At 31.0% G+C, this 26,544-nt stretch overlaps 5 protein-coding genes across 8 annotated transcripts; 3 read left to right on the forward strand and 2 right to left on the reverse strand.

Moving 5' to 3' along the window:
* Window positions 1-192: 192 nt before the first annotated feature.
* Window positions 193-2,465, forward strand: LOC145747168 (sphingomyelin phosphodiesterase 4-like). Its single transcript, XM_082564866.1, has one exon. It carries the CDS (start codon window positions 228-230, stop codon window positions 2,463-2,465), a length of 2,238 nt encoding a protein of 745 aa, XP_082420992.1. The 5' UTR covers window positions 193-227.
* Window positions 2,466-2,542: 77 nt separating this feature from the next.
* Window positions 2,543-4,413, forward strand: LOC145747030 (dimethyladenosine transferase 1, mitochondrial-like). Its single transcript, XM_082564852.1, has 8 exons — window positions 2,543-2,643; window positions 2,736-2,880; window positions 2,980-3,134; window positions 3,230-3,338; window positions 3,402-3,553; window positions 3,630-3,749; window positions 3,827-3,954; window positions 4,041-4,413. The coding sequence occupies exons 1-8, from the start codon at window positions 2,608-2,610 to the stop codon at window positions 4,291-4,293; spliced, it is 1,098 nt and encodes a 365-aa protein (XP_082420978.1). The 5' UTR covers window positions 2,543-2,607; the 3' UTR covers window positions 4,294-4,413.
* Window positions 3,948-5,927, reverse strand: LOC145747046 (inactive hydroxysteroid dehydrogenase-like protein 1). Its single transcript, XM_082564853.1, has 6 exons — window positions 5,604-5,927; window positions 5,416-5,521; window positions 5,193-5,355; window positions 4,947-5,120; window positions 4,653-4,877; window positions 3,948-4,470 (listed from the first exon to the last, which is right to left on the reverse strand). Exons 1-6 carry the CDS (start codon window positions 5,818-5,820, stop codon window positions 4,363-4,365), a joined length of 993 nt encoding a protein of 330 aa, XP_082420979.1. The 5' UTR covers window positions 5,821-5,927; the 3' UTR covers window positions 3,948-4,362.
* A 265-nt stretch (window positions 5,928-6,192) lies between these two features.
* On the reverse strand, window positions 6,193-7,287 carry LOC145747326 (CD63 antigen-like). Its single transcript, XM_082564878.1, has 5 exons — window positions 7,149-7,287; window positions 6,955-7,085; window positions 6,759-6,867; window positions 6,542-6,683; window positions 6,193-6,469 (listed from the first exon to the last, which is right to left on the reverse strand). The coding sequence occupies exons 1-5, from the start codon at window positions 7,285-7,287 to the stop codon at window positions 6,193-6,195; spliced, it is 798 nt and encodes a 265-aa protein (XP_082421004.1).
* Window positions 7,288-10,517: 3,230 nt separating this feature from the next.
* On the forward strand, window positions 10,518-25,925 carry LOC145743473 (histone-lysine N-methyltransferase NSD2-like). 4 transcript variants are annotated; one of them, XM_082561457.1, is made up of 32 exons: window positions 10,518-10,643; window positions 11,029-11,499; window positions 11,628-11,691; window positions 11,858-11,954; window positions 12,038-12,164; window positions 12,453-12,675; window positions 12,852-12,990; window positions 17,817-17,988; window positions 18,093-18,214; window positions 18,677-18,892; window positions 18,999-19,077; window positions 19,214-19,273; window positions 19,343-19,450; window positions 19,560-19,780; window positions 19,881-20,013; window positions 20,300-20,471; window positions 20,609-20,728; window positions 20,929-21,095; window positions 21,325-21,484; window positions 21,635-21,779; window positions 21,917-22,084; window positions 22,600-22,759; window positions 22,912-23,021; window positions 23,232-23,348; window positions 23,490-23,631; window positions 23,786-23,892; window positions 24,007-24,199; window positions 24,540-24,784; window positions 24,900-25,021; window positions 25,136-25,197; window positions 25,273-25,462; window positions 25,573-25,925. In XM_082561457.1, exons 2-32 carry the CDS (start codon window positions 11,031-11,033, stop codon window positions 25,619-25,621), a joined length of 4,659 nt encoding a protein of 1,552 aa, XP_082417583.1. In that variant the 5' UTR covers window positions 10,518-10,643; window positions 11,029-11,030; the 3' UTR covers window positions 25,622-25,925. The 4 variants fall into 4 exon arrangements, with proteins under 4 accessions (XP_082417583.1, XP_082417589.1, XP_082417566.1 ...); XM_082561463.1 differs by having other exon boundaries at window positions 11,861-11,954; XM_082561440.1 differs by lacking the exons at window positions 10,518-10,643; window positions 11,029-11,499; window positions 11,628-11,691; ... (2 more) ...; window positions 12,453-12,675; window positions 12,852-12,990 and adding an exon at window positions 13,086-17,260.
* Window positions 25,926-26,544: the final 619 nt, after the last annotated feature.

The raw sequence follows: 26,544 nt of genomic DNA on the forward strand, positions 1-26,544 counted from the left end.
TTACTGCCTAATTTGTGTTCAAAGATTGTTTTATTAAAAAAAGTTAGCGTTTATATGTTATGATAAGTGTTAAGTAAGGAGATATAAATAAAGTCTGAAGATACATATATTAGTTTTTAATTATTAGATTGTAAAGTAGTTCATTAGTAATTATAAAATTAACATATTATTCAAATAACTATAGAATTTAAGTCTTTTTAATATTAGGAATTATTTGTTATTTCATAATGCAAGCCACTATCGATTCCAGTAGCAAGGGGATATTTTGGAATGCCTTGCATAAACCAACATTATCAGAAAAATGCCAGGACATTGGAAAGATTATTGATGAATCCAACAACAAGGTTCTTCACAAAAACTTTCCAATTTTAATTCAAGAAATATTTGGAGGAAATGGAGTAGCAGGATGGAAAATAAGATTCTACAGCCAGAAAGCAGCCGCACTTGAAGTTAATCTGTTGCGTGAATTTTTAGGATGCCACGGCCCAATAATGCGTATGGTGCTGCGTCTGCAAGCTGAAAGCGTTTTATTTCGCTATGAGTTCTTATGCTCAATGCTGCCACCAATTCTTAACCCAACAACTAGAGATATTGGTCTTTCATTTCAGCAAGATTTTCGTCATTTGCAATATCCATCTGTTTCTACTAACACAAGTGGGCAGCAGTGCGCTTTGGTATCTGCCTTTGAATATTACTTTTACACGTTTGCTTATGATATATATGCACCACAAATTACACTGCCAAATCAACCAATATTTAAATCCATGCCTGAAGATAGCTTATATTATATTTTAATCGATAATTACTTGACATATTTTTTACCGATTGATGGCTTAAGTCTTCCTGCCATTCAAATTCAAAATGTCAATCATCAAGCAGCTGTAAGATCACCGCAGTGGGGTCTATACAGAAGTAACATGCTTAAGAGATCACCAACAAGGAAATCAAATTCGCTTGGTGGAAATCAAAATGAAATGTGGTGTTCAGAAACTTTACTCACTATTTTGATAGAGTTTTGGCTTGGTCGATATTGTAGTAGCATCAGTGTAGACTCACAAAATGCATTGATTCCATCTGAAGATGTCGTAAGTGCAGTAAGAAGACTGATCAAACACATGCACCACTTTATGAATTCGAATAATCCATCTCTTATACATTCCCAGTTAAACGATTCAGCCATGGAAAAGTTTAAACAAGGTATTATGAATAATGGTTTGCAACCAAGACTTTTGGAATTTCTAACAGTATGCTTTATTAAATGGCCACTAAACAGTTCATTTAGGATTGTTCTTGAGACATGGTTGAGTTATATCCAGCCATGGCGATATCCCAATGTTTCACAAATGGGAAAGAATAGTGAGATGCGACTTAGTTCTGATCGAGAAATAGCAAACCAGTGGTATCCATTCATTTTGAACAACTTAATGTTTTACACAAAATTACTCTACGACTCTTTAGCACGATTTCTCAGAATGGATCTTAGCATACCGGCTTACTCATTGTTGTTGTTTCGTGTTACTAAAATTTTTAGCCAACCCAATTTACTTTCAATGATTGAAGAAGCAGAAGTTGCTCAATATGGAAGAGAGAGGGTCTCAATTTATCAAATGCAATCTCCGGGTAGTTACATTTCTCCGGGAATGATTACAGATGTCACATCAGGATATTCATTTACTCTATTATCTTCAGAAGAATTTAAAGTTATGGTCAAACAACTATTAATAGTGTGCCAGCAAGCTTTGGGAACAGTTATAAAACATTCACAACCGAAGCCAGTAGATGATTGGTCAACCAAAATTCTTAATCTTTTTGGCTTGGGTGGTTTAATAATTATAACTGTGACCAACACCAGTTTAAAAAAATCGGAACAGTATCTCAAAGATTCTATGCAGTCACTGTCTAATCTGTTCAACATGGAAATACCCGAACTTGATAGCAGTTTGTTGCTCAACAACTCACAAAACTCATTAGGTGCTGATGCGCCAGAGTGTGATATAGATGAAGAAGGAAACAGACATCTTTCCCCTAGAGGAAAGCACGACATGATGAACAACGTTAAAAAGCTTCCTGTTTACCCGAAATGTGATCCTGAACTTCAACCAATCAGGAGTTTTGAAAATGCTTGGTTGGTTAGATCCCTTTATCGCATGTCAACATCTTTTAACAATCGCTATTCTCCTACCATAAAGGCACTTTGTGACAGAACAGATATCATTGGAAAAATTTCGAAATACCATTTTCATCCAGCCTATCATTTTCATCATTCTTATAAGGACATCCCGGAAAGAACAAACCTAACTCCGCGGTTGAGTTTAAGATTTTTGGCAAATTATCGAACAATGTTTTATGTGGTGCTTTTTTTTCTTCTTTTCAAATTATATGATTACGAGTTTATACCGTCTATTTTTGGTTTTATAATTACTTGCTGTGCTTTAGTAATTCTTCAACCATTTATGTCCAATTAATGTTTTGTATTTAGTCACTTTCTAATTGTTTAAAGCAATATATAAAAGTGTTTCTAAAAGTTTTTACGTGTTTCACTATTTTTTTAGGTTGTTCCTTGTTAAAAACCAATTAGATTGTTAAATTATAAAATTATCAAAAGTCATGAGGCTTGGAAAACTTTTATTCAATGCTGTACAGGTACAATTTTTTTTCCTCACCTAAAATGTGTTACCAAATTGAAAAACAAATAAAAGTATATGTAAATTCACTTTTTTGTTCTTTAAATTTAGTTTAATTTGGAAAAATTAAGCATTGCTAATAAAGGCACCAACAACCTGCCACCACTTCCCACAGTAAGCCAGTTAGTTCGTTTGTACAAGGTCCGTGCTGCAAAGCAACTATCGCAAAACTTTTTATATGATGCCAAAATAGTTAGTAAGTGAACTATTGTATTTTTGTATTATAGGTTGATTTTTTAAATTCAAATTAGTTAACTCTTTATGTTGCTTATAACACCTGCATTAATTTTTTTAGGTCGACTAGTATCATGTTCAAAACCCGATTTAAATGGTTATCATGTCTGTGAGGTTGGCCCAGGCCCTGGTTCTTTAACAAGAGACATATTAAGCAAAGATGTTGACAGTTTGATGGTAGTAGAAAAAGACGAAAGATTTTTACCTATTTTGAAGGTATTCATTAACATTAAATCTGTTTAAATTATTTTTTTTAAATACTTTTTATTTTAATTTTTGCATGGAATTGTAATATTTTAAAATAATTTTAGTATGTAGCAGATATAGCAAATGGGAGAATGAAAATTGTACATGGAGATATATTAAAGTATGACATTACCGAAGCGTTTCCAAAAGAACTATCAAGAAATTGGAATTCAGGTTCGTAATAGTAATAAACTTATCCATTTTAAAGATTTAAAAAATTTATTTCGGTTTTCTTAGAATCTCCTCCATTCTTTATTATTGGAAATCTGCCATTTAATGTTTCCTTACCCCTTTTGTTTCGATGGCTTTCACAAATATATGAAAAAAAAGGACCCTTTGCGTTGGGAAGAATTCCTTTAACTTTAACATTTCAAAGGGAAGTTGGTGAGGTATGGAATAATATTAAAGTGATGTAATTAGCTGAAAATTGTTTTATTTAAAAAAAAAATATTTTTTATGTTTTAGAGGTTAAGTGCCCAGCCAAAAAACTTGCAAAGATGCCGAATGTCCATAACTACCCAATACCTGTGCGACGTTCAATACAAATTTGATATAAAGGGAAAAAGTTTTATTCCGAATGCAAAGGTACGTTTTTAAAAAGCAACACAAAACAGTTCAAATACCAATTCTAATTAATAAAAACAACCATATTAATGTTTTAGGTAGATGTTGCTGTGGTTAAACTTATTCCTAAAGTTAAACCAGAAATCGATCTACCCTTCAAAGCAGTTGATTATGTTGTAAAACATACAATGCATAGAAAAAGAGCATCTTGCAAGCTTAGCATAGCGTAAGTACACGTTTACTTATTTTCGATTCGACAAGTAAATAACACAGATAAAATACCATCAACTAAATAAATATATAATCTCTTAGGACACTTTTTCCTAAAATGCGGGATGATCTTGTTAGGGAAATGTTACAGATATCTGGAGTACCTGAGAAAGTTTGGCCCATTGACTTAACTAATGAACAATTTCGCGATTTATGTTATGCTTATGAAGAAATAGCAAACAAAATACCACAGTTACGCTTAGTAGACACTTACGATCCGAAAGTTTGGGCAAAATTCTTCGACGCAAATGGTGATCCTTCTTTAATTAATAATGTTGATAACGACACAAAATAAAATTACACAATAAACAAGCAATGCATTGCACAATTAACAAAATTAGAAAAGAGCATACGGTGTAAACTTTTATTCAGCTTTTTTGGTAGAGTTTATCCCTTCTTTGTTAAGATATTTATGTACCATATGACCTCCGCTTATGCACATTGAAAGGGGAGGTAACGTCATAAACCAATTCTAAAATGAAAAAGAAGATACAAATTACACTAAAAATAGACTGTTTAATTACCTATTTAGGTAGGCTTGCCAAGTTCATAAAAAGGCTATATCGGAATTGTTATTATAGTTTTTTTTTAACTTAAAATGTAGTGTATACTATTTTATTATATGACAGGGTGGTTAATAATCTTTGCACATACCGTAATGGTGTGTGGAAAATATCCTGCATTAACTCTGTACTTTCCAAATGTTTTAACTGCGCTATGTGCATAGGTTTTTGCACTTGGTGTTAAAATACTGCCTGAAATCGTCCCAGAGAATTCTACCATTCGAGTTTGTATGTAGCTTGGCTGAAGTGATTGAACATGAATGTTATAAGTACATAGTTCATGATGTAATGACTGGGAAAATTGGTCTGCAAAAGTCTACAAATACAAAAACACAGTTGAAATATATAATAACTTTGTTAAAGCTATATCAAACAATAAAAATACCTTAGTTGCAGAATAAAGTGTAATTAGGGGCATTGGAAAAAATCCTGCAGCCGATGACATATTTACAATAAGACCTTTTTTCCTTTTAAGCATGCCTGGTAGAACAGCATGGGACATATTTACCATAGATGCAATGTTTATTTGAACCATGCCTTGAACAACTTGTTTTGGTACCTATTAAAGAAATTAAATGTATTAGATTAAAACTTAAATGCCGAGTATTATGGTGTCTAAATTGTTTCTTACTAAATCAAATTGCATAGGGTATGAGTAATGTATTCCAACATTGTTAACAAGTATTCCTATATCTAAATCATTTAAGATTGCTTTAATTTCTTCCATAGACTGGGAACTAGCAAAGTTATGAACAATTGCAACAACATGGACACCATAGCAACTTTCAATATATCTGCAATTAAAATAAGACAAAAATTTAAATTTCAACTGAAACCTTACAAACAATTCCTACTTTGCCTGTTTATTCAGTTTCTCTTGGGACCTTGATATTAACACAAGATTTAGTTTTTTAGATGCAAGCTCATTTGCAAAAGCTTCACCAATCCCTGAAGTTGACCCTGCAAATAATGCAATAGGTAATAAACCTCTATTGTCAGTGAATAAAATACGTTAATAAATCAAACTAAACAACAATATTACCTGTAATAACTGCCCATCTTCCATAACTTTTGACAAGATTTTTTCTTCTTGTGGCAAGAATTAACGTTTTAATAATTGATGAGGTAAAGGTAAACGTAAATTTAAGGGTATAACATGCGCCAACAATTGCTAAAAAACTTGTGATTTTTGTTTGGTAGCTATCTAAATCTCCAGCAATTTGACGATACAACAACATAAAAGAATCTACTGCAGCCATATTTCTAAAAATATGACTACCCACACCCTACTACCTACTGCAATAAATTCAACACGCATTAATCAATAAAAATTCAGTCGATTCGCTCTGCATTTTTCGTACTCATACCTTGGGCAATTTAAAACAACAAAGCCGGTAATCGATCAATTTTTTTCGGCTTACTAAACACCGATATTTTTTAATGCTCAAAATAAAACACGAAGTTCGTCCAAAAAATAATTATTAAACAAAACTTTACGAACAATATCAGTTGTTTAAATTTTCACGAAGTTTATAATTGAAATCCAAAGTTACGTAAGTTTCACTAATAGTTTGAATAAAATTGTTTAGAATGTTTCTGGTAAAAGTCCTGGTTTACACGGCATTTCTTAATCAAGGATAATTGCCAACTTGCCTAGAGGACTTTTCTATTACTTTAATAACACAAAATGAACAGACAATGCATGTAATCAATAGAACAACGAAAGCTAATCCAACAAATCCGATAAGCTTAGCGTTTGTTAATAAAGAAAGCCAAAGTACGTCAGCACAACCTTCATAGTATATTGTATTATTAACCAAAGTGCTTTCAAACACTATGCCACATTCACTTGCTATCCCATCTATACAGCAACTGTTTGGAACAGGATTATTCCCAAGTGGAATATTTCTACAAAAGTTAAATCTTATCTTTATATTTTATCTTAAAAAAAGAAATTTAAACATATTGTAGCCTTCTTACGATTCTGTAGAAAGTTCAGCAGCCTTGTTGAGCCATGCAGGGTCGTTACTCCAATCCAAGTAGGCCATCACACCACAACATTGCATGTTAGTTTGTAAAAGATCCATTAGACTTGGACTCACTGTGTACACTTGTTGAAAATCTAATGACGATTTTGTTTAAAATGACATTTTTGACGCAATAATCGAAGTGCATTTAAATTGTTAATACTTCTTACTTCTAACTGTTATTTCCACCGCTTGTTGCAATAGTTCTTTAAAAATAAAAGCTAGGGTAGCTGTAATCACCAAAACCATAAGAATTAAAATCAGGGATGCTTTATAAATCTGTTTAAAAAGTAATTGGTTTCAGATCGTTTTAAATAATAAAAACGAAATTGGCCTAAAGTATATTACATGATTTGAGATACTTACCTGTAATAACCAAGTTTTCTCTGCGTAAGTTCCGCAGCATCCACATAACGATATAACGACGATTAACATTCCCAAAACGATAAAAAATAAAGGCGCGGTAGAAAGAAGATCGGATGCAGATTTAAATTCACCTGCTTTTCGCGTAAGAAGTGAAAATAAAGTATGGCCCTCTATACAAGGAAAATTTTACTTACCAACTGCAACTTGTTCTAAGTATTGGCCGTAATTAGCTTTTATCATGACACCCGCAGCAACAACTAGAGCGCCAACTATTAACGATGCAAAGTTTAATCCTATAAGAGAAGTTTTAGATATTTCTTCACACATTCCCATGGCGTTAAAAATTATTGTAGTTAAACCATTTAGCTTTTACGTATCTGGCAACTGGTTTACCTGGCATAGCTCAGTCCTGGTTTAAAATCCACTTTGCCTATTCGAATTGTTATTTTATTGTTTACGAAACTAACATAGTGTGAAGTCATAGTAAGACTTTCTGTTAGACATTTTGGGGTGTTTTAGTTTTTTACTGTTTCCTACAAAAACGCGCTTGTTTGCAAGAGCTTTTTAACGTAATTATAATGATCTAACAATAAATTTCCCCTAGAACTGTATTAAAAAAATCTGCACAATAATTTAAAGTTCACAAATATATTGTATTAATAAACAAAAGAAAAAGTTACGTAAAGTATAGCGACAAATGTTTTAATTTATGTCAACTAATTTCACAAAATTTTAGTTTTTGAATTTTGCATCTGGTTGAGGCAATCGACTTTTAACACACAAGGAATCAATATCATAATATGAAAATGGATTGTATTGATAATATTCTGGGGTGTTATATTTTGATGGATCACTAGAGTCTTTGCCCATATCCACAACGTTAAACGGAGTTGGTTGCGTTTCTTTTCCTGTTGCTTGGTCGCTTAATTGTTTGCAGATCAGTTGCGTTGACAATCCTGAGAGAGGCTTCAACATTCTTGGATTAAAACAAACTCCAATTTTAAATAAAGAGCAGGCCATTTTTACAAATGTAAACAAACTATTAAAACACAAATATAATACAATGTTTAGTTTATTTAATACGTAATAAATGCAAGTTAACGCTTCCGACTTAGGTCAACTACACATTATAAAATATACATATGTAGGCTGGTTGAAATATAACTTTTAAAACCCGTCTGCCCGTATTTTTACTTTTTTATTGTTGTGGAACAGTAGTGTGCTGTTCCTTTTTGTTTAACAACACTTTTGACTAACAGCGAGTAAAATTGTCAATAAATCAGTTTAATTTATACCAAATCAAATTAAGTTTAACCACAATCAAACAGTTTGGTACATGTACGCCCATTTAAAATTCGATTTCAATCACAACAATCTTTTCTTTTTTTTACAACTTTAGGTGAATGAAAAGTTTAAGCAGTGATCCGGAACGAGTTTTTTTTAAATTGTTTATAATTTTATTGTTAGAAAATAGTTACCAATTTATCCAAGAGTACTTAAAATGTATGCCATTTTATTTTGTTTCTTTTTGTGTATATATATAAAGAAAAATATAATATTTTATCCTGGCCAACAATTACGTGAAAAATTATTTGGAAACTCTTTTTTTCAGAGTTGTCAAGTATTTAAATATCAATAAAAATTTGGTTTTTATTGTTTATTGTTTTTTTCTTTATTTTGGTAAATGCTTAGTTTTTTTCTTTATTATTTTAGTTTTTATTTTATTAACTATATATAGTTAAAAGGCGATGTTTTGTGGAAACCATACTATAAAGAAATCTTGTAAAATTAACGTGATGTTTTTGCAACCTATCGTCTTTAAAGAGTTAGAAAAACAGCAGGGACCAAAATCGAGATTTTTAGCAAAATGTTAGCAACATTTTAACGTAAAAAGGAACCTTTTTAAAGCAATTAAACAGGAGTAACTTAGCAAATCAAATACATTTAAAAATGTATTATATTATTTTAATAAATTATATGAAATATGCATTTTTTATTTTAAAAGGACAATAGAATTTGATCTTATGCAACAAAATTAAAAACATAAACCCAGTTATATGTATGTTTAAAAAACACCTAATGTGCAAAATGTATAACTAAATAAATATATATTTTAACAATAACAATGTCTCATTTATACTACATGTGTCACATAAATTATTTTAGTTTTTAAGTTTTGGGTGTGTTTTGTTATTAATTTAATCACCTTAACATAAACTCATGAGTTTCTTATGTACCTTTTTTATAGGTTTATAGTTTTTTGAATCATTTTATTTTAAAAATTTGGTGAAATTATATGTGTATGAACTAGATACAAAACTATATTAAATATAAGCGTTAAGTATTAGGTTTCCCACGCCAGAAAACAGTGTTACAATAAAATATTTAAATAAATAAATTAATTGTTTATTGCAGCATAACAAAAAAGTAAAGAATACACGCTTCTAAACAAATTTTAACGCTAAATAGACCTCGCGTTTTTATCAAAAAAAAAAAAAAAATTTTATTGAACCAAAAAAATATGGTCTATACCCTATATAGTGAACACGCGTTTCTGGGCAGCAGTTTTTACTCGATATAGCCTGATGACGTATAAATACTTTATTTTTGTAATCAAAAAAATTATTTTTTTGTATTTTTGTTGAAATATGACTAGTAAACACAAAAAGGTTTGCCAAACCGACGAGCGTTCAGATATTTTTTACTTTACTAAACAAATGTTCTGAATTAAACACTTACGCAGTTGCATTTAATGTTCAAAACTATCCAATTAACTTAAGACGATCAAATAATTACTTTTTTTCTTTATGATAAGTTTTGCAAGAGTAATAAGTCAGAGTAGTTATTTAATTTTTAGTGCTTAAACTTTTTCTATTGCAGCGGCCGTTTTACGAATCAGCGTTTTTTACGAAATTTTTGGCCAAGTAGACCGACTAGGCCCTTTTTATTGTAAAAATTTTACATTAAAATTCTATAGGTAATAACTACAATATATAGATTCTATTAAAGAATTACATAATACGTATCAAAAAGCGTACATGAGGTAGTAGTTCCGTTTAAATCATGTAGATATGTACATGCTATGCAAAAACTGGTATTTTGTACTGACAAATATATAAAAATAACAGATATCTACAAATTTGTTCAAAATTTGAAACATTTTACAATTAAAAATTGCTTTTTATTTCCAAATTATGACAAAACTTTAAATTTTTAATTCTGTTTTTGGTGTATAGCCTTCAAAATGGCGATTTTCGTCTCTACGATTGTTTGAAAATTACGTTTTAATTCAGCATCACATTTTTAAAGCTTGTTTTATGACCATTTAAAAAAGTTTTTTGCTATTATTTTTATGTTTATATCATATTTCTCTTACACAGATTTAGATTATATTATTAAGATTAAGAATTGGTTCTTTAAAACATATTTAAAATCTAAAAATGTTGTACATTTTCTGCAAGAAGCAGCTTCACGCCGGGCCATATCACCGTCTCGCCATGCTGTTTGCTGTCACGTGACTAATATCAGCCCATAGCGCGGTTTTCTGTCGATTTTTCTACAGAGAAAAAGGCAACTCACGTCTGAAATTCTGTAATTTTTTATGCAAATGGAAGAAAGTAAGCTTAAATTTGGACGTGAAAAAAGGCGTTAATGAAAACAATTAAAGATAAATTGTCATCTGCTAAATAGTAAGTACTTTATTTCATTTCTTTATAATTAATCGCTGAACATTATCAGATTATTGCATATATTTATGTTTAATGTTTAGATGTTTGTTCATTTAATTAAACTGTCAGCCTTTTTATATTTCCTTTCCAAATCATTTGATTAACAATATTTCCAAATCGTTTGGTTATCATTCTGACAGTGTCACTGTACATCAGTACGAGAAAAATTATGAGATTACTGAAAAACAAATAAATCCACTTTAATATCTGAATATAGTACTAGTTTTATAAATTATTTGTCGAAATACAGCTTGTAGTTGGGTTATTCAACTTGGCACTTGACAGCTTGATGTGCTGATCTTGTTAAATTATAATTTGATTTTACAAACTTTTATTTGTAATGCAGATATGGAAGTAGAGGAAAGCACTAATATCAAAAATCCAGTTTTAGAAAATGTGAATGATGAGGCACAATGTGTCAATAATGACATGAACATTTCAAAAGATGATGTCAGTTGTCTGATTGATGACAACATGTCATTAGAAGAAAAGGAAAATATAAAACGACAAGATGAGTATGTCAAAAAAACAATATATTCTGTATTAGATCGGGTACAGAATGAAGCAAGTCGAGCTGTAAATCAGATACCTGTACAAAGTATGGGATCAATTTCATCGGATTATGGCCAGAATAAAAAAACACTTGCCAGTGCTCCGATTGATGATAAAATTGTTGAGGAAATCGTACCTATGCAAACTGATGAAGTTGTTATCGAAAAATTCGAAAATATTCCGCTTGACATAATAAATTCTATAATTGAAAAAATTCTTCATGAGGAAATTGGCTCGGAGTTAATGCAAAACAAATCTCTTGAAAGTAAGCCTGTTTTTTAGTTTTTTTGATAATTTGTTAGATTTTTAATTATATGCTGCTTTGTTAAATACTTTATAAAATTTATTTTGACTTTATCCTTACGTTTTTTTTAATTATATATATATGTAAAGTTAAGCGGAAAATTTCAAGTGAACACAAAGGTGGAAGTGAAGTAGAAGAAGTGGGATCACCAAGGTAAAATTAAAACTCGAAAAATCTTAATTTTGAATCTTGTTTCATTTTTAAAATAATATACATATTTATAAGAATCTATATATATGATAACCATATATAAATAATTTTTCGAACAACTTTAAGTAAGTTTCTTTTGAATTATGTCAATTCATTATTTTTTTTATAGTAGGTCTTCGAAACGTAAAAGAGTTCCCAAGAAAATGGATTTTAATGAATTAAAGAAAGTTGAAGATAAGATTGCGCCAATACCAGTCCGTGAAAAGGTAAAAACTAGTTTCATTTTTAAGAAAAAAATGCGAAAAATTAAAAAAGAGATTTTATATAATTATCTTATTTTATGATATAGGTAATTCTCGAAACTCCAATATTGTGGAAGTTAGCTGATCTAGTGTGGGCTTATGTACCTGGTCATCCTTTATGGCCCTGTATGGTAACCCTACATCCTGAAGAAAATGTATCCACCAAAATGAAAGGTATATAAAGAAAATTAAAAATAAATAGCCTATATGATTTGGTTTTAAAATTCTGTTTTAATGAAAAAAGCATATAATGTGATAATAGTAAGTTTTTTTTTATTTTTTAAAATACATTATTACAATCGGCAGCATGGTGTAATAGTTAGAATACTTGCTACACTACATGAGGCCATGGGTTTAATTCTCACTGCTCTGATGCTGTAGCGCCCTTGAGTAAGGAGTAAAAAAAAAATTGGTAAATTGATTGCTCACATATATATACACTTTAAATTTAATATTTTTAAGGTAACAACCAGCGTCTCTACCACATGCAATTCTTGGGTGACAGTCCTGAACGGGGTTGGGTTTCAGATCTCAGAATATTTCCCTACACCTCAGCAGATGATTATGGTAAAATAATTGCGGATTTAGCTGCAAAGGCCAAGGCGACTAAGCCTACCAAATCCAGGTATAAGGGAGCAAAAGCAGCTAACTCAAAGAAAATTCCAAGGCTTGAAATACCTGCCAGGTAAAAGCTTTTGCTTAGTGTATAAAGCTATAACTTTATATGATTTTACTGTACTGGCAATGTGCAATGTAGTTTGAATATGTTTTATTGGCAAGTTGTGGGTTATTTAAAGACTAAAAAAAAACCTGATTTTACTAAGAATTTTACCATTTTAAATTTTTAAATGATATTAACAGAAATAAAGATGATTGGGATTCAGCTGTTGTAGAAATTGCAGAAGCTCTTTCATGCACTCTAGAAGAACGAATTCAAAAATTTGCATATGATTTTAAACCTTTTCTAAAACAATTTAAAACACATTTAATGGATAATAAGGTAATTTAACAAAGTTAGGAAAGATTTTATTAAGGATATTTTTGATTTTATAATCATGTTTTTATTTCTTAAAAATTTTATGTTTATAATTACAATTGGATATTTTATTGTATGAAAGTATTACTCGTTGCAAGAACTTTTACTAATGGATATACAAGCGCTTCAACTTGAGAATAAGGCAAGACCAGTTTCACAAGAAGAACAATATGATTTAGAAATTAAAGGAGTTAGAATCAAATTTCTTGGCAACGAAAACTTAGAAGCTATAGCAAATGAAGCTGGGGACAAAATAAGTCCTACCAAAACTGTGAAAAACCGAATCAGAGTTAACCTTAAGCCAATTGAGGCCACATCCTCAACTGGCGATTTTCCATTAACTAGTGCGCCTGCTAGGATGAAGCTATGGTCAAAACCTTTACTACCTCCAATGAATATGTTGAATATTCATACCTCTAATGAACAAAATAGTGTGAATGTAGGTTCAAATAAATTGTCATTGGTTGATGCAAGGACAATTCCCTTGCACAAGTTCTCTAAGTGTCAATCACAGAACAATGCAGATAAAATCAAAAGAAATACCTCAGAATGTTTAACAATTAACCTTGAAGAAGAAGATGAAGATGTCTTAATGAGCAAAAATAAAAACCAAACTTTTAAGGAACTTTTAAAGCTTGTCGAAAAAAGTCCTGCAGATAAAAAAGAGGGTAATGGAAGTTTAATCTCTGATGTTAGAGCTAAAAATGTTGTTACTGCTCTAGCCAAACCTCCTGGTCCACCTACAAGTAATTACTACACTAAGTGTTCTTGTAATGCTTTGGATAAAAGCAGAGGTGTTGGTAGAAATTGTTATACTTTGCGCAATTTACTCGATGCAGTTGAGTCTGTAAAATCTGGTGTACCCTCTTCGTTTGTACTTTTAAATTTTAATATTCCTAAATCTGTATTGTTGGACAATGTAAATGCAAAATCCACTCTTACGATTAAACACCATTTTGATTGCAACTTGTTTGATGCTGGTAGCGCGATATTGATCCGAGGTAATGTTCACCACTTAAAAGCTATTGAAGATGTCAGATCATTAAAAATATACAACAAAGAGAGTAATCAAACTTCTTTACTTCATAAAAAACCTAAAAAAACTTATTTTCGTAAAAATTCTGGTAAATTTTCAACACAGGATTCTAGCTTAACAAAGTTACAAACCTCTACTTTTAAAAAAGGCAAACGAGGTAGACCAAGAAAATATTTTGACAACGATTATAAGAAGAAAGCTTTAATTGTTTCCGAAACATTTAAAAATAATGACAAAACTGTTAATCACTTTGTTGAGTCTGATAGCAAGAAAAATAATGATCAAAAAGCAACTACATCAATACCAAATGCAATTCTACCTCATTGTAGTTCTTCCAAAATGGATCATGCTTTTTCTGAAAAACAATTAAGGCATGCTTATTTAATTTGTCAAAAACACGATTTTGTCAATCAGAAAAATTCATCTTTTTATACAGCCTCACCTTACCATCAAAGACAGGTAAAAAAGGGTTTGCGTTTTTTCATGAATAATTCTACCAAGTCAGTAGCTGAAATTGCAAGCTGGTATGGTTTGGAACCCCACTTTTTTGCAGAAAACGTTCACTTTTTCTCACAATTAAACAACAAAAAAGATTTGAGGAAATATACACTTCGGGATATAATTCATGCGATGGACGATGTACTGTATTTAAAGCAGAATATCAACAAAGTTTGTCACAAGCTCCAGATACCTAACAGTACTTTGCGGGATTGTTTGAGGCGCAACACAGAGATCTACAACACAATTATAACTGCCAATATGACAAGACGGGAAAGATTGTTGGCATTATTTAATAATAGGCAGAAGCTGCGCGTATTTAAACGACGTCAAAATTTTTTTGAAGAATGGGACGACTCAGTCCCATTGCATCACCAACCGAATGAAGAAAAAAAGAACTTTGTACAAAAACAAACAGTTTTTGGTTCCCAACGTTATTCTATCGAAGATTTTATACAGGCCATAGATGAAGTTGTAAAAAGCGGCGAAACTCCTCATAAAGTGTCTAAAAAATACAACATACCCTTCTCTACTTTAAGAGACTGTATGGTTCGCAATTTACCAATTTATAAAAAAATTGTTAACCCCAACATGACAAAACATCAACGACTAAAAGCTTTAAATAGAAATAAGTCCATGCTTCGTATCACTGGACCTCAAACGAAGATTGTTAAAATGGATAATACATTTTTTAAAGTGCCCAAAACTATGAAAATAGCAAAAAAATCTGATAGCTTTTTGTCTAATTTATTTAGTGCTATGGATGAAATAATCACTCAAAATAATACTGATATTGCCGATGTTGCAAAAAAATACAACATTTCACACAAACTTTTGAAATTCTATGTTTACCAAGGTCGAAAAAAATTTGAGCAGTGTGTTAACTCAACGATGGCAAAATCAGAGCGTTTGAATTCACTTTTAAAAAATAAAGAAATATTTTTTATTTCGGAGTGTCCTGAACAGCATGATTGCAAAAAGCATGCACAAGAAAACTTTGAAGAAAACAATTTACCGGTTAAAACCAATATAGTTAGTTCATTTTCGAAGTCCGATTTTATTTCTGCCTTGGATGTTATTTTAACAGGCAGGCAAGGTCACGTGGCAGTTGCCAAAAGATTTAATATACCAACTAGTCATATAAGAGATTTAGTATCAAGAAACTCGAAATTGTACAAAACAACTGTTGATAAATCGGCACGAAGAAGCGAGCGCTTAATACAGATGTCTACCAAAACTTCACAGCTCGATTTTGGGGATTTAACGCTTGCACAAGACATAGAGCAATCTTCATCAGAGAATGACAATTCATTTTTTAAAGATTCAGACTTGGAATCAAAAAACACAACCAGATCAGGTCGCAACTTGAGAAATAAAATGTTTTTAAGAAATAACACAATTGATTTTACAAAAAGATCAAAATTGGCACAGTCAAAATTACAAAAAGCAAGGTTGGCGAACAGCAGTTTACCGCAATACTTTAAAACCCCTATGGAAAATCTTAACAACTTAGTAAAAGCAATTGACGAAGTTGGACAAGGTAGTACTGTGTACAAAAGTGCCAACAAGTATGGCTTATCAGCTAAGAAATTATTGGGTTACGTTAACATTCGATCTTCAATTACAAAGAAGTTAGATGACCCAGTTCATTTATCAAGGTCACAAAAAATTTCATCCTCTTTGCAATTTAATAAGGATAATTTTAAAAATATACCATCTACATCTGGTGTTCCTTCTACATCTGCAAATTTGTTTCCAACCACTTTGGTTTTAGATAAAGCTTCAGAGTCTAGAATAATAAAATCAGTTAAAGCACTCGTAGATTGGGGTTGGTTTATTACCTTGCAAAATATAAAAGATTTAATTAAAGAAATACTTAGTGATAAACTGAGTGAACAAATTAACGACAAAAGCGTGCAAGACTTCTGTCAAAACAATTCTATAATATTAACTGATATCAACAAAATGATTCAAAGAGAAAAACCAAGTCCAGTGGTAATTTTTAACTTTTTTGATAAACTTGAAGCAGTGATACACGACTTCAACCTAGAAGATAGACCTTCTCACATTTATTCAGTGCATTCGTTTTCCTTAAAATCATGTCTAAAAAATCAGGTTACAGTGGTTGCCCCAATCAATGCGCTCGGTGATCGTCTTCCCCCGCTTCTTATTTTTCAGGGTGAGAGCGTTTGGTGTTCTGGGGAACAAAATAAAGTCTACCTCGGTACTCAGTTTGCTCTCAGTAAAGATGGCTGTTTGACTCACAAAATCTTTGCGGAATGGTTTAATCAATTTTTACTTGCCGTTCCTCAAAGACCATTACTGCTTATGTACGATGGAAGACTAAACGAATTACCATCTAATTTTATAAGCAATTTGGCTGGTACAAATGTTGCTGTTTTAAAATACCCTTACTGCACCGACTTAAGCAAATTTAAAGTTCCTTATGGACGAATTGTAGCCGATTCAAAAAAATTTTATTCCTGTAAAGTCAAAAAGAAATCCTCCGATTTCAGTCAAGCTGAAATTACGTCGATTGTAACTGAAATGTGGGAAGATTGTTTAAGTCCCGATACCATTCTATCTGGGTTCGATACAAGTGGAATTTATCCAGCAAACAGAGAAAAATATCCAGCCGAAACTTTCAACAGTGTAGAACTACATGAATATTGCTTGCCTAAGTCGAAGAGAATCCTACAAGTATGTTAGTTTAGATATAATATAATAATAATACTAAACTTACTCAAGAAAAGTTAGTTTGAGCAGCTTATGTTAGCCACAGTGTTTGCAAGAAACAAAATTAAAAATGTGTAAATTTTAGCTCTTAATTGTTCTGGGACCGTATGTAACATTCAATTGTGTGCATTATGGCAAAATTATTTTTCTTATTTGGCAATCAAGTGTGCATTTATGTAAATTTGCTTCTGTTTAGCCTAACTTATGTTATTTCATCAGTGTTTGTTATTTATGTTCCAGAACAATACAGAGCTTTTGATTGGCATTCCAAATTACTTATCTGGCTTAGTAGCAAACACTGTTGGATTACATAAGAAAATAAAACTGAAATACTTTTTACGGTTTTATTTCTGTTCATTGTCTATCTTTTACTTTTATGATTGTGCATTTTAATTAAATTTTATATATATACTGTCAAGTAATCTTACATCTTCAAACTTTCAATAAATTATCAAAAAATATTATATTCATTAAAAAAATTTAATGCAAAAAAACTTTATAATTTTCTGTAATTCAACAGGGCCCAAAACCTTCGACTTCTGTTGTTAAACCAAATAAAATAACATCCGCATCGTTCTTAAAAAAATTAAAGGTGAAACCGAATAGTTTAAAAGGAGTTAGAAAAGATAACAAAGGTTCCAGTATCGGACTTGGAGACCTGGTCAAAAATTTAAAATATCAACCTGTGAAAGGTATATCTATCATTTTTTCTTAAATATTTTTCTGTCTTTATATTTTCTGAACCTTTGATTATGTTTTTATATATTCTTTGACTAAAATGTGTTTTTTTACACAGATCACCTTAAAGGCTTGCCAAAAAGTAACGCACTTATATCTACTGCCATTATTAAACCAAAGAATGATAAAGTTTTACAGGATGCACTGTTCTCATCTTACTGCAAAAAAATCAAGCCCACTGTAAGTTATATAGGTTGCTGCATGTATATATTTAATAAATGTTTAAACTTGAAATTTATTAAAAACTAATAGAGTTTAAGCAATGCGAAAAAATAAAAAAAATAAAAATCCACCGAAAATTTTTTTGTGTATTATATATCTTTATCTTTGATGTGAAAGGGTCGAATGTGCGACCTAAACATAAAGTTACATCTGTTACCTCGACCCAGTTTTGAGTTGCCTGTGGCAGTTTGGGATAATATAGATTATAAATGCCCAATAATTATGCTGCTGATTAAGTGCTGGCTTAGCAGGAGTTCATATCGTTTGTAGCGCCTTACTCAAAGACTCTACAGCATGAGAGCAGATGGGATTGAACCCATGACCTCATATGGCGTACCAAGTGTTCTTTCAACTATACCACACGGTCTGTTCGAACAAAACATGTTAAACACGAATTCTACTTAAACTTTTTAAATTTAGATGTCGACACAAAATCCGGAGTTGACACCCGAGCAAGTTGAATCTTTGATTTGGATCGAATGGGAGGCTCTATCAACCGAAGAACAACTCTTACACAAAGAACCACTCGATGCCCCAACTGTCAACAAGTTAACCCCTGTTGCTCCGAAATATCGGCAAAGGGGAAGACCCCGTAAATTGTCACCACTGCCAACAAATGTTGTTGTTACTAAAAAGGTGAAAGCAGTTTTTGATTTTTTTTGTTTAGTATATTTATTAATTTTTAGGTTTGTGATTTTATATTGTTTGATGTTGGAAATTACTATTTAACTTTTTGAAACAGGATAAATTTCCATGTTCTTCTTGTGAGGAGAATTATCCAACAATGAGTTCATTAGAACAACATAAAAGATGGTGTGCTGGTAAATATTTTTCTTCAAAATATTCCTTTTTTTGATTACTCAAATTAAAAGTGATACTTGTAGACTAATGGTAGTAATACTGATAAAATAGTATTATGTTTAAGAAATTTTCACTGAATTTAAAACTTTGCTTTAGGTCCCAGACAAAACACATTAAATGCAAAATCTCCCTTAAATCATTCCAGTATGCAAACTCGTAAGTTCATTAGCTGATACATAAGGTCAAGACATTTTTTACGCTGTATAAATCTTTTTATATTTTTAGAAAACAATAAAGTTCAAGCGACCAAACTTTCTTACAAATGTAATCAGTGCAAGGATATGTTTTACAGTGAAGTGTCTCTTGGAGTTCATGAAAAATATTGTACTGGAGGTAAAGTTTACAAAACATTTGATAATGTCAGAAAGATTTTGAATTATTAATGTGTGGTTTGAATTTATGCTCCGTGTTTTAATTTGAATTAAAAAAAAAAATTTTACAGTAGCTTCTGAAAAATCCAACAAGACCAAACAGAATGCATCAACACCCAAAACTAAGATCTTGCCAGTGTCCTCTTCGAAAAAGAAGTCAACTGTGTTATCTTCTGGACCTCAAGATGATGCAGAAAGCACAGGAAGCAAGGAGGAAGATGTCGGATTGATAAAAAAGTGTTATTTCAAAGGACCGCAACTTGGATCTGTTAAAAGGACGAATATTTGCTTGGTAAATTAAAATAAAATTTTATGTAACAATTTTTTTTAGATTTAGTTGTTAAATCTTTTCTTAAGAGGTTTAATTTAACATTTTTTTGTATTTGTTTCAGAAATGCGAATTGGTTGGTGATGATTTGTTATCATGTAATGGAGGTTGTTTACAAAGTTTTCATCCGGCTTGTATAAAACTTGAAGTTATTCCTTCTCCTGAAGAAACTTTTATTTGTGATGATTGCAAAAATGGTAAACTCATTAATAAATTGTTAATATTTTTTATTGTTTTTACGTTATTGAGTTATAGCATATTTCAATTACTTGCATTTGTGATTACTTTGTTTAGGTTTTTTTTTCTGACCTTTATCGGTCTTTTCAGCCTAGTATATCATCTGCATAACATTATTTTGGCTAAAATTAAGTTTCAACTTGTAAACCTATATTTTTTAAATTTACCTATTGCTTCATGGCTTAGCTTATGATATGATACATACTATTGCTTTTAATAGATTTAAATATAAATTGTAATTTACAGACACTCATCCTTGTTCAATCTGTGATAAAAGAAACACAGATGAAGGTTTGGGTGAGATAAAGAGATGTAATGTGTTGAAATGTGGAAGGTCTTACCACACTAGTTGTTTACAATCACGAAAACTTTCAATTATTGCTGGTGACGATGAAGAAAAAATTAATAAGGGAGAAAGGTTAATGCTTTATTATGTTTATCAGATAGAGTTTATTAAATTTAATAGAAAAATAATATTCTTTTTTTTAATTTAACAGTCCAATAATGGAGCAGTGTTGGCTTTATTATAATTTGAAGTTAAACTAATTTTTTTAGGCATTCTTTACTGAATTCTCAGCGTTGTACGCTTCATCACTGTGCTACTTGTGCTTCTAAGGGAGGGGATGAGAATTATAACAACACACAAACCAATCTTAATAAACGCCTCATGTTTAGGTAAGTCACATGACAAATTGTTAAGGGAAATGTCTAAATGTAAATTACTTGTCATATCTGATATTTATACTTATAAGAAAAAACGAGGCGAATTAGTGTGACATGGGTGCGGCTCGAACCCGAAACCTTTCGGCTCGTCTCCGACGCCATGACCTGCTCGCCACACTACCAGACAACATCAAATAATTTTGTTTTTTAAGATGTGTTCGCTGTCCAACAGCATACCATAGTGGTGATGAATGTATTGCTGCTGGTTCACTAATACTACCAGGATTAAACATAGTTTGTCCTGAACATTTTGAACCAATGAAAACCATCCCACACCACCAACCTGTTCATGTTAGTTGCTGTTTCGTCTGTTCGAAGGGTGAGCTGGCTTAAAAAATTTTGTTGCGTTATTTGTAATTTTTTGAAATATAAAAATCTGTGTTAAATTGTGTTGTGTAACTGTTTAGTTTTGTAGCAAACATTTTTTGTTTTGTTAAAGTTTATATTCTAAGTTTTTGGGTAATAAATGTTATTTAGTTTCTATTTTACTTATAATCGTAGCTTTTTATTAAAATATTTCTGTAAAAAAAACATAATGTTGTGAGCAGGTGGTGAATTAGTTTGTTGTGAAAGCTGTCCTGCTGCTTTTCATCCTTCATGTGTAGAATTGGATAAACTGCCAGAAGGAGAGTGGTTCTGCCGGGATTGTCAGTTCAGAAGGAGACCTTTGTATGGTGATATTGTGTGGGTCAAGTTAGGATCTTACAGGTGAACTTCAAATTTTTAAAAATAATATTTAAACATAATTTACTTAATGTGTAAAATTTTTGGTTTTAATCCATCTGATAAAAAAGTATTTCTGAAAGTTAAAAATAAAACTTCTTTTTTTTGTTATTATTGATATAATTTAATTTTTAGATGGTGGCCAGGTGAAATTACTCATCCTAACGAAATACCGGATAACATTCAGCGACTGCAACACAGCATCGGAGAGTTTGTTGTCAAGTTTTTTGGTTCAAACGATTTTTTCTGGCTTAATAAGAGAAGAGTCTTTGCTTATCAGGTTAATAAGAAAGTTAAATTTTTATTCTATATTTATTTAAATTTTTTTTTATTTTATAAAAATTTTTTCAAAAATTTTAAATTTTATAAACTTGAAGAAATAGGCCTTTTTTAATTTACAAAGTTATTCTACCACAGGAGGGGGACAAAGGGTCATCAAAGACGCAACGTTCACGAGGAATAAGCACTGTGTTCAACAAAGCTATCAAGGAAGCTCAAATGAGATTTGAGGAACTTTCCCAACATCGAAAAAAACTCAAAGAAATTAAAACTCAAAAAAAAAGACCTTCCTATAAGCATATCAAAGTAAGTAGACAAACTATATTAAATTTTTGGATCACGTTGTCCAGTTCTAGACAAACATAGTTACACTATGGCTCTCCCAAATTCTCTTGTCTGGATTACGCTGCATAAGAATTATCACCAAGAATTACGGATTCTCTCCTATAGTAAACGGCACGTTGTTTTGTCTAGAGCCGTACAACATGCGTGAACCAATTTTTTTAACATATATCTAGTTGCTTGTTATAAACATTTGGTTCATATCGTTTGTTGCTATGGTACAACTTAAACTCAAGATGGTATAATATTTATTAAAACTCGATAGCCCACCCTACTGTCGGGATTTTAATTTTCAAAATATAGTCGCAGCCATCAACTATTATTTGCAAGCAATTATCTACCTGGGCACCACAAACACCAGTTTTAATTATTTTGTAGGTCTATATATTGGTTATAAATATATCTATAAATATATACATCGCCCACTAAGCTTTATCATATTTAGATGATGACTAGTTATGCCTATTTTTATTATACAGGTCAACAAACCAGTTGGTAATGTTCAGGTTCACACAGCAGACCAGAGTGAAATAAACAGATGTATTTGTAAACGAACTGACCTTCATCCATGTGGTCCCGAGAGTGAATGTTTGAACAGAATGTTGATGTTTGAATGTCGCTCCGATTGCTGTCCTGCAGGTTGAAAAAATAAAGTTTTTCTGTCAAACAGTTTTAATTATGTAAAAGATTTAAGATTTGAAGGCAAAATATTGAAAAAAAAAAATTTTTTTGTGAAAACTATTCTTTTTTTGGAAATCTTCATTTTAATTAGTTTTAAAATTTATTTTTAGGAGATAAATGTGAGAATCAGAGGTTTCAAAGAAGAGATTATCCAACTTCTGAGGTGTTTAAAACTTCATGGGGTGGCTGGGGGTTAAGGACTAAAGTCAACATTAAAAAGGTAAAACTTTAATTCAAATTTTATTATCCAAAATTAATAGCAACTAAACTAGTTTTTTATGTTAGTAGCACTCGAATAGGTTTTCAGGTTCTAGAATAATTTTTTTATTAACTTTTAATCAAAGGCAAAGACATTTTCTTACGCATATCATAACATACCCTTTATTTAAAATTTGTGCCAATTTATGTTTTACATTGCTTATAAAAACAGGGTGAATTTGTAAATGAATATGTTGGTGAATTGGTTGACAATGAGGAATGTTTAAGGAGAATTGAGGAAGCTCACAAGAATAACGTCACAAACTTTTACATGCTTACTATTGACAAGGTAAATCTAGACCCAAATTACATTGCTATTTTTTCTTTGCGAATAGACATAAACCTAAGCAATAATTCACAAACAGTGTGTACTTTAGAATTACACTTACTGTTTTTAAATTAAATTTATTAAATACACTTTGTTTTTTAGGATCGTATTATTGATGCAGGACCAAAGGGAAATTATAGTAGGTTTATGAATCATTGTTGTGATCCAACTTGTGAGACTCAAAAGTGGACGATTAATGGTGATACAAGAGTTGGTCTGTTTGCAAGAAAAGATTTAAAAGAAGGTAAATTACCTGTTTTGTTTTATTTTAAGACTGTAAATAACTTGTATTTGAAAAAAAAATGTTTTGTGAAATTTTTTGGAATAAGTTTAATTAACTGCTATGTTTTTTCTTCCTTTAAACAATAGTCATTATACGTCATGTATTTTGTATTAAGGTGATGAATTGACGTTCAATTATAACCTTGATTGTCTGGGAAATGATAAAACACCCTGTATGTGTGGTTCAGAAAACTGCAGTGGATTTATTGGAGTCAGACCCAAGGTTTGCAATAAAAAATTAAATAAGAATATTGTATATAAAAAAAGGTCTGGCTGTAGATAGAAAATGATCAAAAAAAAATTTAAATAGCGAAAAAAAAAAGGATTTATTTTTTAGCCACAAATGAATGGGCAAAATGGCAACCGTCAAAAAGTCAAGAAGAAAAAACGTCTGGAAGCCAGATTGGTCCCAAAACACGATGATTTTTGTTTCCGATGTCGAGATCTTGGTACTTTGGTGTGTTGTGATGTGAGAACTTGTGAGCGAGCTTTCTGTTTGAGTTGCCTTCGACTTACTAAACCACCTTTCGGTAATTTTAATTACAATTTTGGTAAAATATTTCAATTATAATAAAATATGTAGCTATTTTGGTATAAATACATAACAACTACTGGTCGCCTGTCTTACAGTCAGCATTTCAGTTGTCAAAATATGGTCTTAACTCACAACTTAAACTAATACTTTTTAACGCTCTACAAACGGCAGTTTCACTAATTTTGTAGGTCTATAAATTAGACATGTATATATTTATATGTTTTATTATGCTTTATTATATATGGATTTCATTAAACATATTTGTCTATAAAAGTTGTTTTATTTTATCTAAAACTTTATATGTTTGCAAGTAAGTCTAACAAATATTTTTGCAGGCAAATGGGAATGTCCTTGGCATCATTGTGATTTCTGTGGCAGGCGGGCTCAAAGTTTCTGCCATTTTTGTCCCAACTCTTTCTGTGGATCTCACGTTCGCAACCAACTTTTTCCAAGCGTGCCTAACAAATATGATTGTTGTACCGACCATGATCCTAACGTAGCTGAGTACGATATGGAGGAGGCGATCTCGAATGCTGTTCAATCGATGTTGCCCCAAGAAAATTGGAACGACAGTCTTGAGGTTTAAATTTCGATACATTTAAAAAAAATTTATATTCTTGTAACATTATTAAATTTTACGTCAGTTTTAATATCTTAAAATTACTTATAAATTTAAGGATAATTTCATCTTTTAGGTTAAAGATGAATCTTCTCCCTCCCCTCCCACTCCTGTAGAAAGTTCCTCCTCAAATATTAAACCCCATCTTCTTCAACAACAACTCGTGCAAGTCAAACAAAAAAGAGGAAGACCTAAAAAGTAACAAAGAAATTTTTGTTGTTTTGCTGGTATTTAAATGGCAATGTTATAAAGGCCTTATTGATAAAAGAAAATTTCTTATTTGTTTTTTTTCTTATTTTTGTTCTTTTATAGAATTGAAAATGGAATAGTGTCCAGTCCAGCAATAAAGTCAAATCAAGAAGCTACAGAAACTGGTTCGTATTTCACTATTTTTAAAACCGATAAAAAACCTCTGTTTTTTAATTAATTGTTTAAATATTCTTTTTTAGATTCTGACGATCTTGCCCCTATGACGTCATCGCCCGTTCGACGTAAAAGAGTCAAGAAGCAATATAATAAGAAGAACAAACGCTTGAAGTCGAATTTTGCCAGCAAGGCCAAACCACAAACAAAACCACTTGTCCCTGATACAAATGACGTCACGGCAACTATAACACCGACCGTAGGAACAGTCAAAAAGTAAGTTTCTTTAACACCCACACTATATGTGCCATTTGGCCAGGTTTTTTACATATTTATAGGTGCTACTATTATAAAAATCAAGTACTGTAATAATATTTGTATTGTAGTGAAGTTCAAAATGAAATAATGGAAGAAATTACAACAATGGATACTTGAAAAAAAAACAAGATATTTAGATGAAAATAAGGAAAAACTACATTTGATCAGTTTTTGCAAGGCAAAAATGTCAGATAATTTGCGGCATGAATTTAAGACATTTTTTTTATTTCCAAATCCTAGGTGCTTTAAATTAAAAGTTTGTTTTTACAAAAAAAAACATTAGATATTTTATGTTTTGTTGTTACTGTTATCAGTTAAATAAAAATGATTATTGGTTAAGTTCTTTTAGTTTGCCTTTCCTATTATTTGTTATGAAGTTTTTTTATTAATTATGTGATTAAAAAAATAAAGCATTGTTTATGTTAAAAATTGTAGTCAATTGTAATCAAAAATAGGGTTGAGGTAGTTTGACTGACCAATTATTTTTTTAAACGTAATGTACACCAAGAATCAAAGTTAAAATATATCAGGAAAGGTAACATGACCTTTTTCATCGTTTTAAATTTGTCTCCAAAATATGAGTGTTGCAAAAAAAAATCTTCATATAATTCTCTACAATACGTAATTGTTAAACTTAGTATTATGATCTAGTCTAAATTTTGTTTATTTTATTGTTGCGCCACGTATTGTTATAGGGTTGCCTATTAAGTCAACAAGCAATTGAAAAACATGTTATGCTATTATTTAAAAAACCCTTACGTGGTGTAGTAGTTTAACCGTTATACCAGTTGCGAGAATTTGCACAAAGAAACATTGTGTTCGTTATCGTAGTTTGTTTGATGTTACGACTGCCTATTGGCTGTGCGTCATTATATTCAATTGAAAACAAACAAGAGTGCTAATGTGGCTCAATATTACGTCATTTTAAATCGCGTTATTATTATGAAACTATACTCTCGAGCGCATGAAATACTTGCTCGTATTACCTTGTTTTCATGAGTGTGCTTCAGGCGACCAATCAGCGCTAACCGTAGCCATCA

This window comes from Corella eumyota, chromosome 1, assembly GCF_963082875.1.
Source record: "Corella eumyota chromosome 1, kaCorEumy4.1, whole genome shotgun sequence".
NCBI classification, from domain to species: domain Eukaryota; kingdom Metazoa; phylum Chordata; class Ascidiacea; order Phlebobranchia; family Corellidae; genus Corella; species Corella eumyota.

Bases quoted from the DNA above. Each gene is read 5' to 3' on its own strand.
- LOC145747168 (XM_082564866.1), top strand. From the start codon at position 228: ATGCAAGCCACTATCGATTCCAGTAGCAAGGGGATATTTTGGAATGCC.
- LOC145747030 (XM_082564852.1), top strand. From the start codon at position 2,608: ATGAGGCTTGGAAAACTTTTATTCAATGCTGTACAG. The intron at 2,644-2,735 runs GTACAATTTTTT...CTTTAAATTTAG, and splicing joins TTTTATTCAATGCTGTACAG to TTTAATTTGGAAAAATTAAG. The intron at 2,881-2,979 runs GTAAGTGAACTA...TAATTTTTTTAG, and splicing joins ATATGATGCCAAAATAGTTA to GTCGACTAGTATCATGTTCA.
- LOC145747046 (XM_082564853.1), bottom strand. From the start codon at position 5,820: ATGGCTGCAGTAGATTCTTTTATGTTGTTGTATCGTCAAATTGCTGGA. The intron at 5,522-5,603 runs GTAATATTGTTG...CATTATTTGCAG, and splicing joins AAGATGGGCAGTTATTACAG to GGTCAACTTCAGGGATTGGT. The intron at 4,471-4,652 runs GTATGTGCAAAG...TTTTCATTTTAG, and splicing joins ATTTTCCACACACCATTACG to AATTGGTTTATGACGTTACC.
- LOC145747326 (XM_082564878.1), bottom strand. From the start codon at position 7,287: ATGGGAATGTGTGAAGAAATATCTAAAACTTCTCTTATAGGATTAAAC. The intron at 6,684-6,758 runs GTAAGAAGTATT...AATCGTCATTAG, and splicing joins GGTGGAAATAACAGTTAGAA to ATTTTCAACAAGTGTACACA. The intron at 6,470-6,541 runs GTAAGAAGGCTA...TAACTTTTGTAG, and splicing joins GCTGAACTTTCTACAGAATC to AAATATTCCACTTGGGAATA.
- LOC145743473 (XM_082561440.1), top strand. From the start codon at position 13,136: ATGGATATACAAGCGCTTCAACTTGAGAATAAGGCAAGACCAGTTTCA. The intron at 18,893-18,998 runs GTGAAAGCAGTT...TTTTTGAAACAG, and splicing joins ATGTTGTTGTTACTAAAAAG to GATAAATTTCCATGTTCTTC. The intron at 19,451-19,559 runs GTAAAGTTTACA...AAAATTTTACAG, and splicing joins TGAAAAATATTGTACTGGAG to TAGCTTCTGAAAAATCCAAC.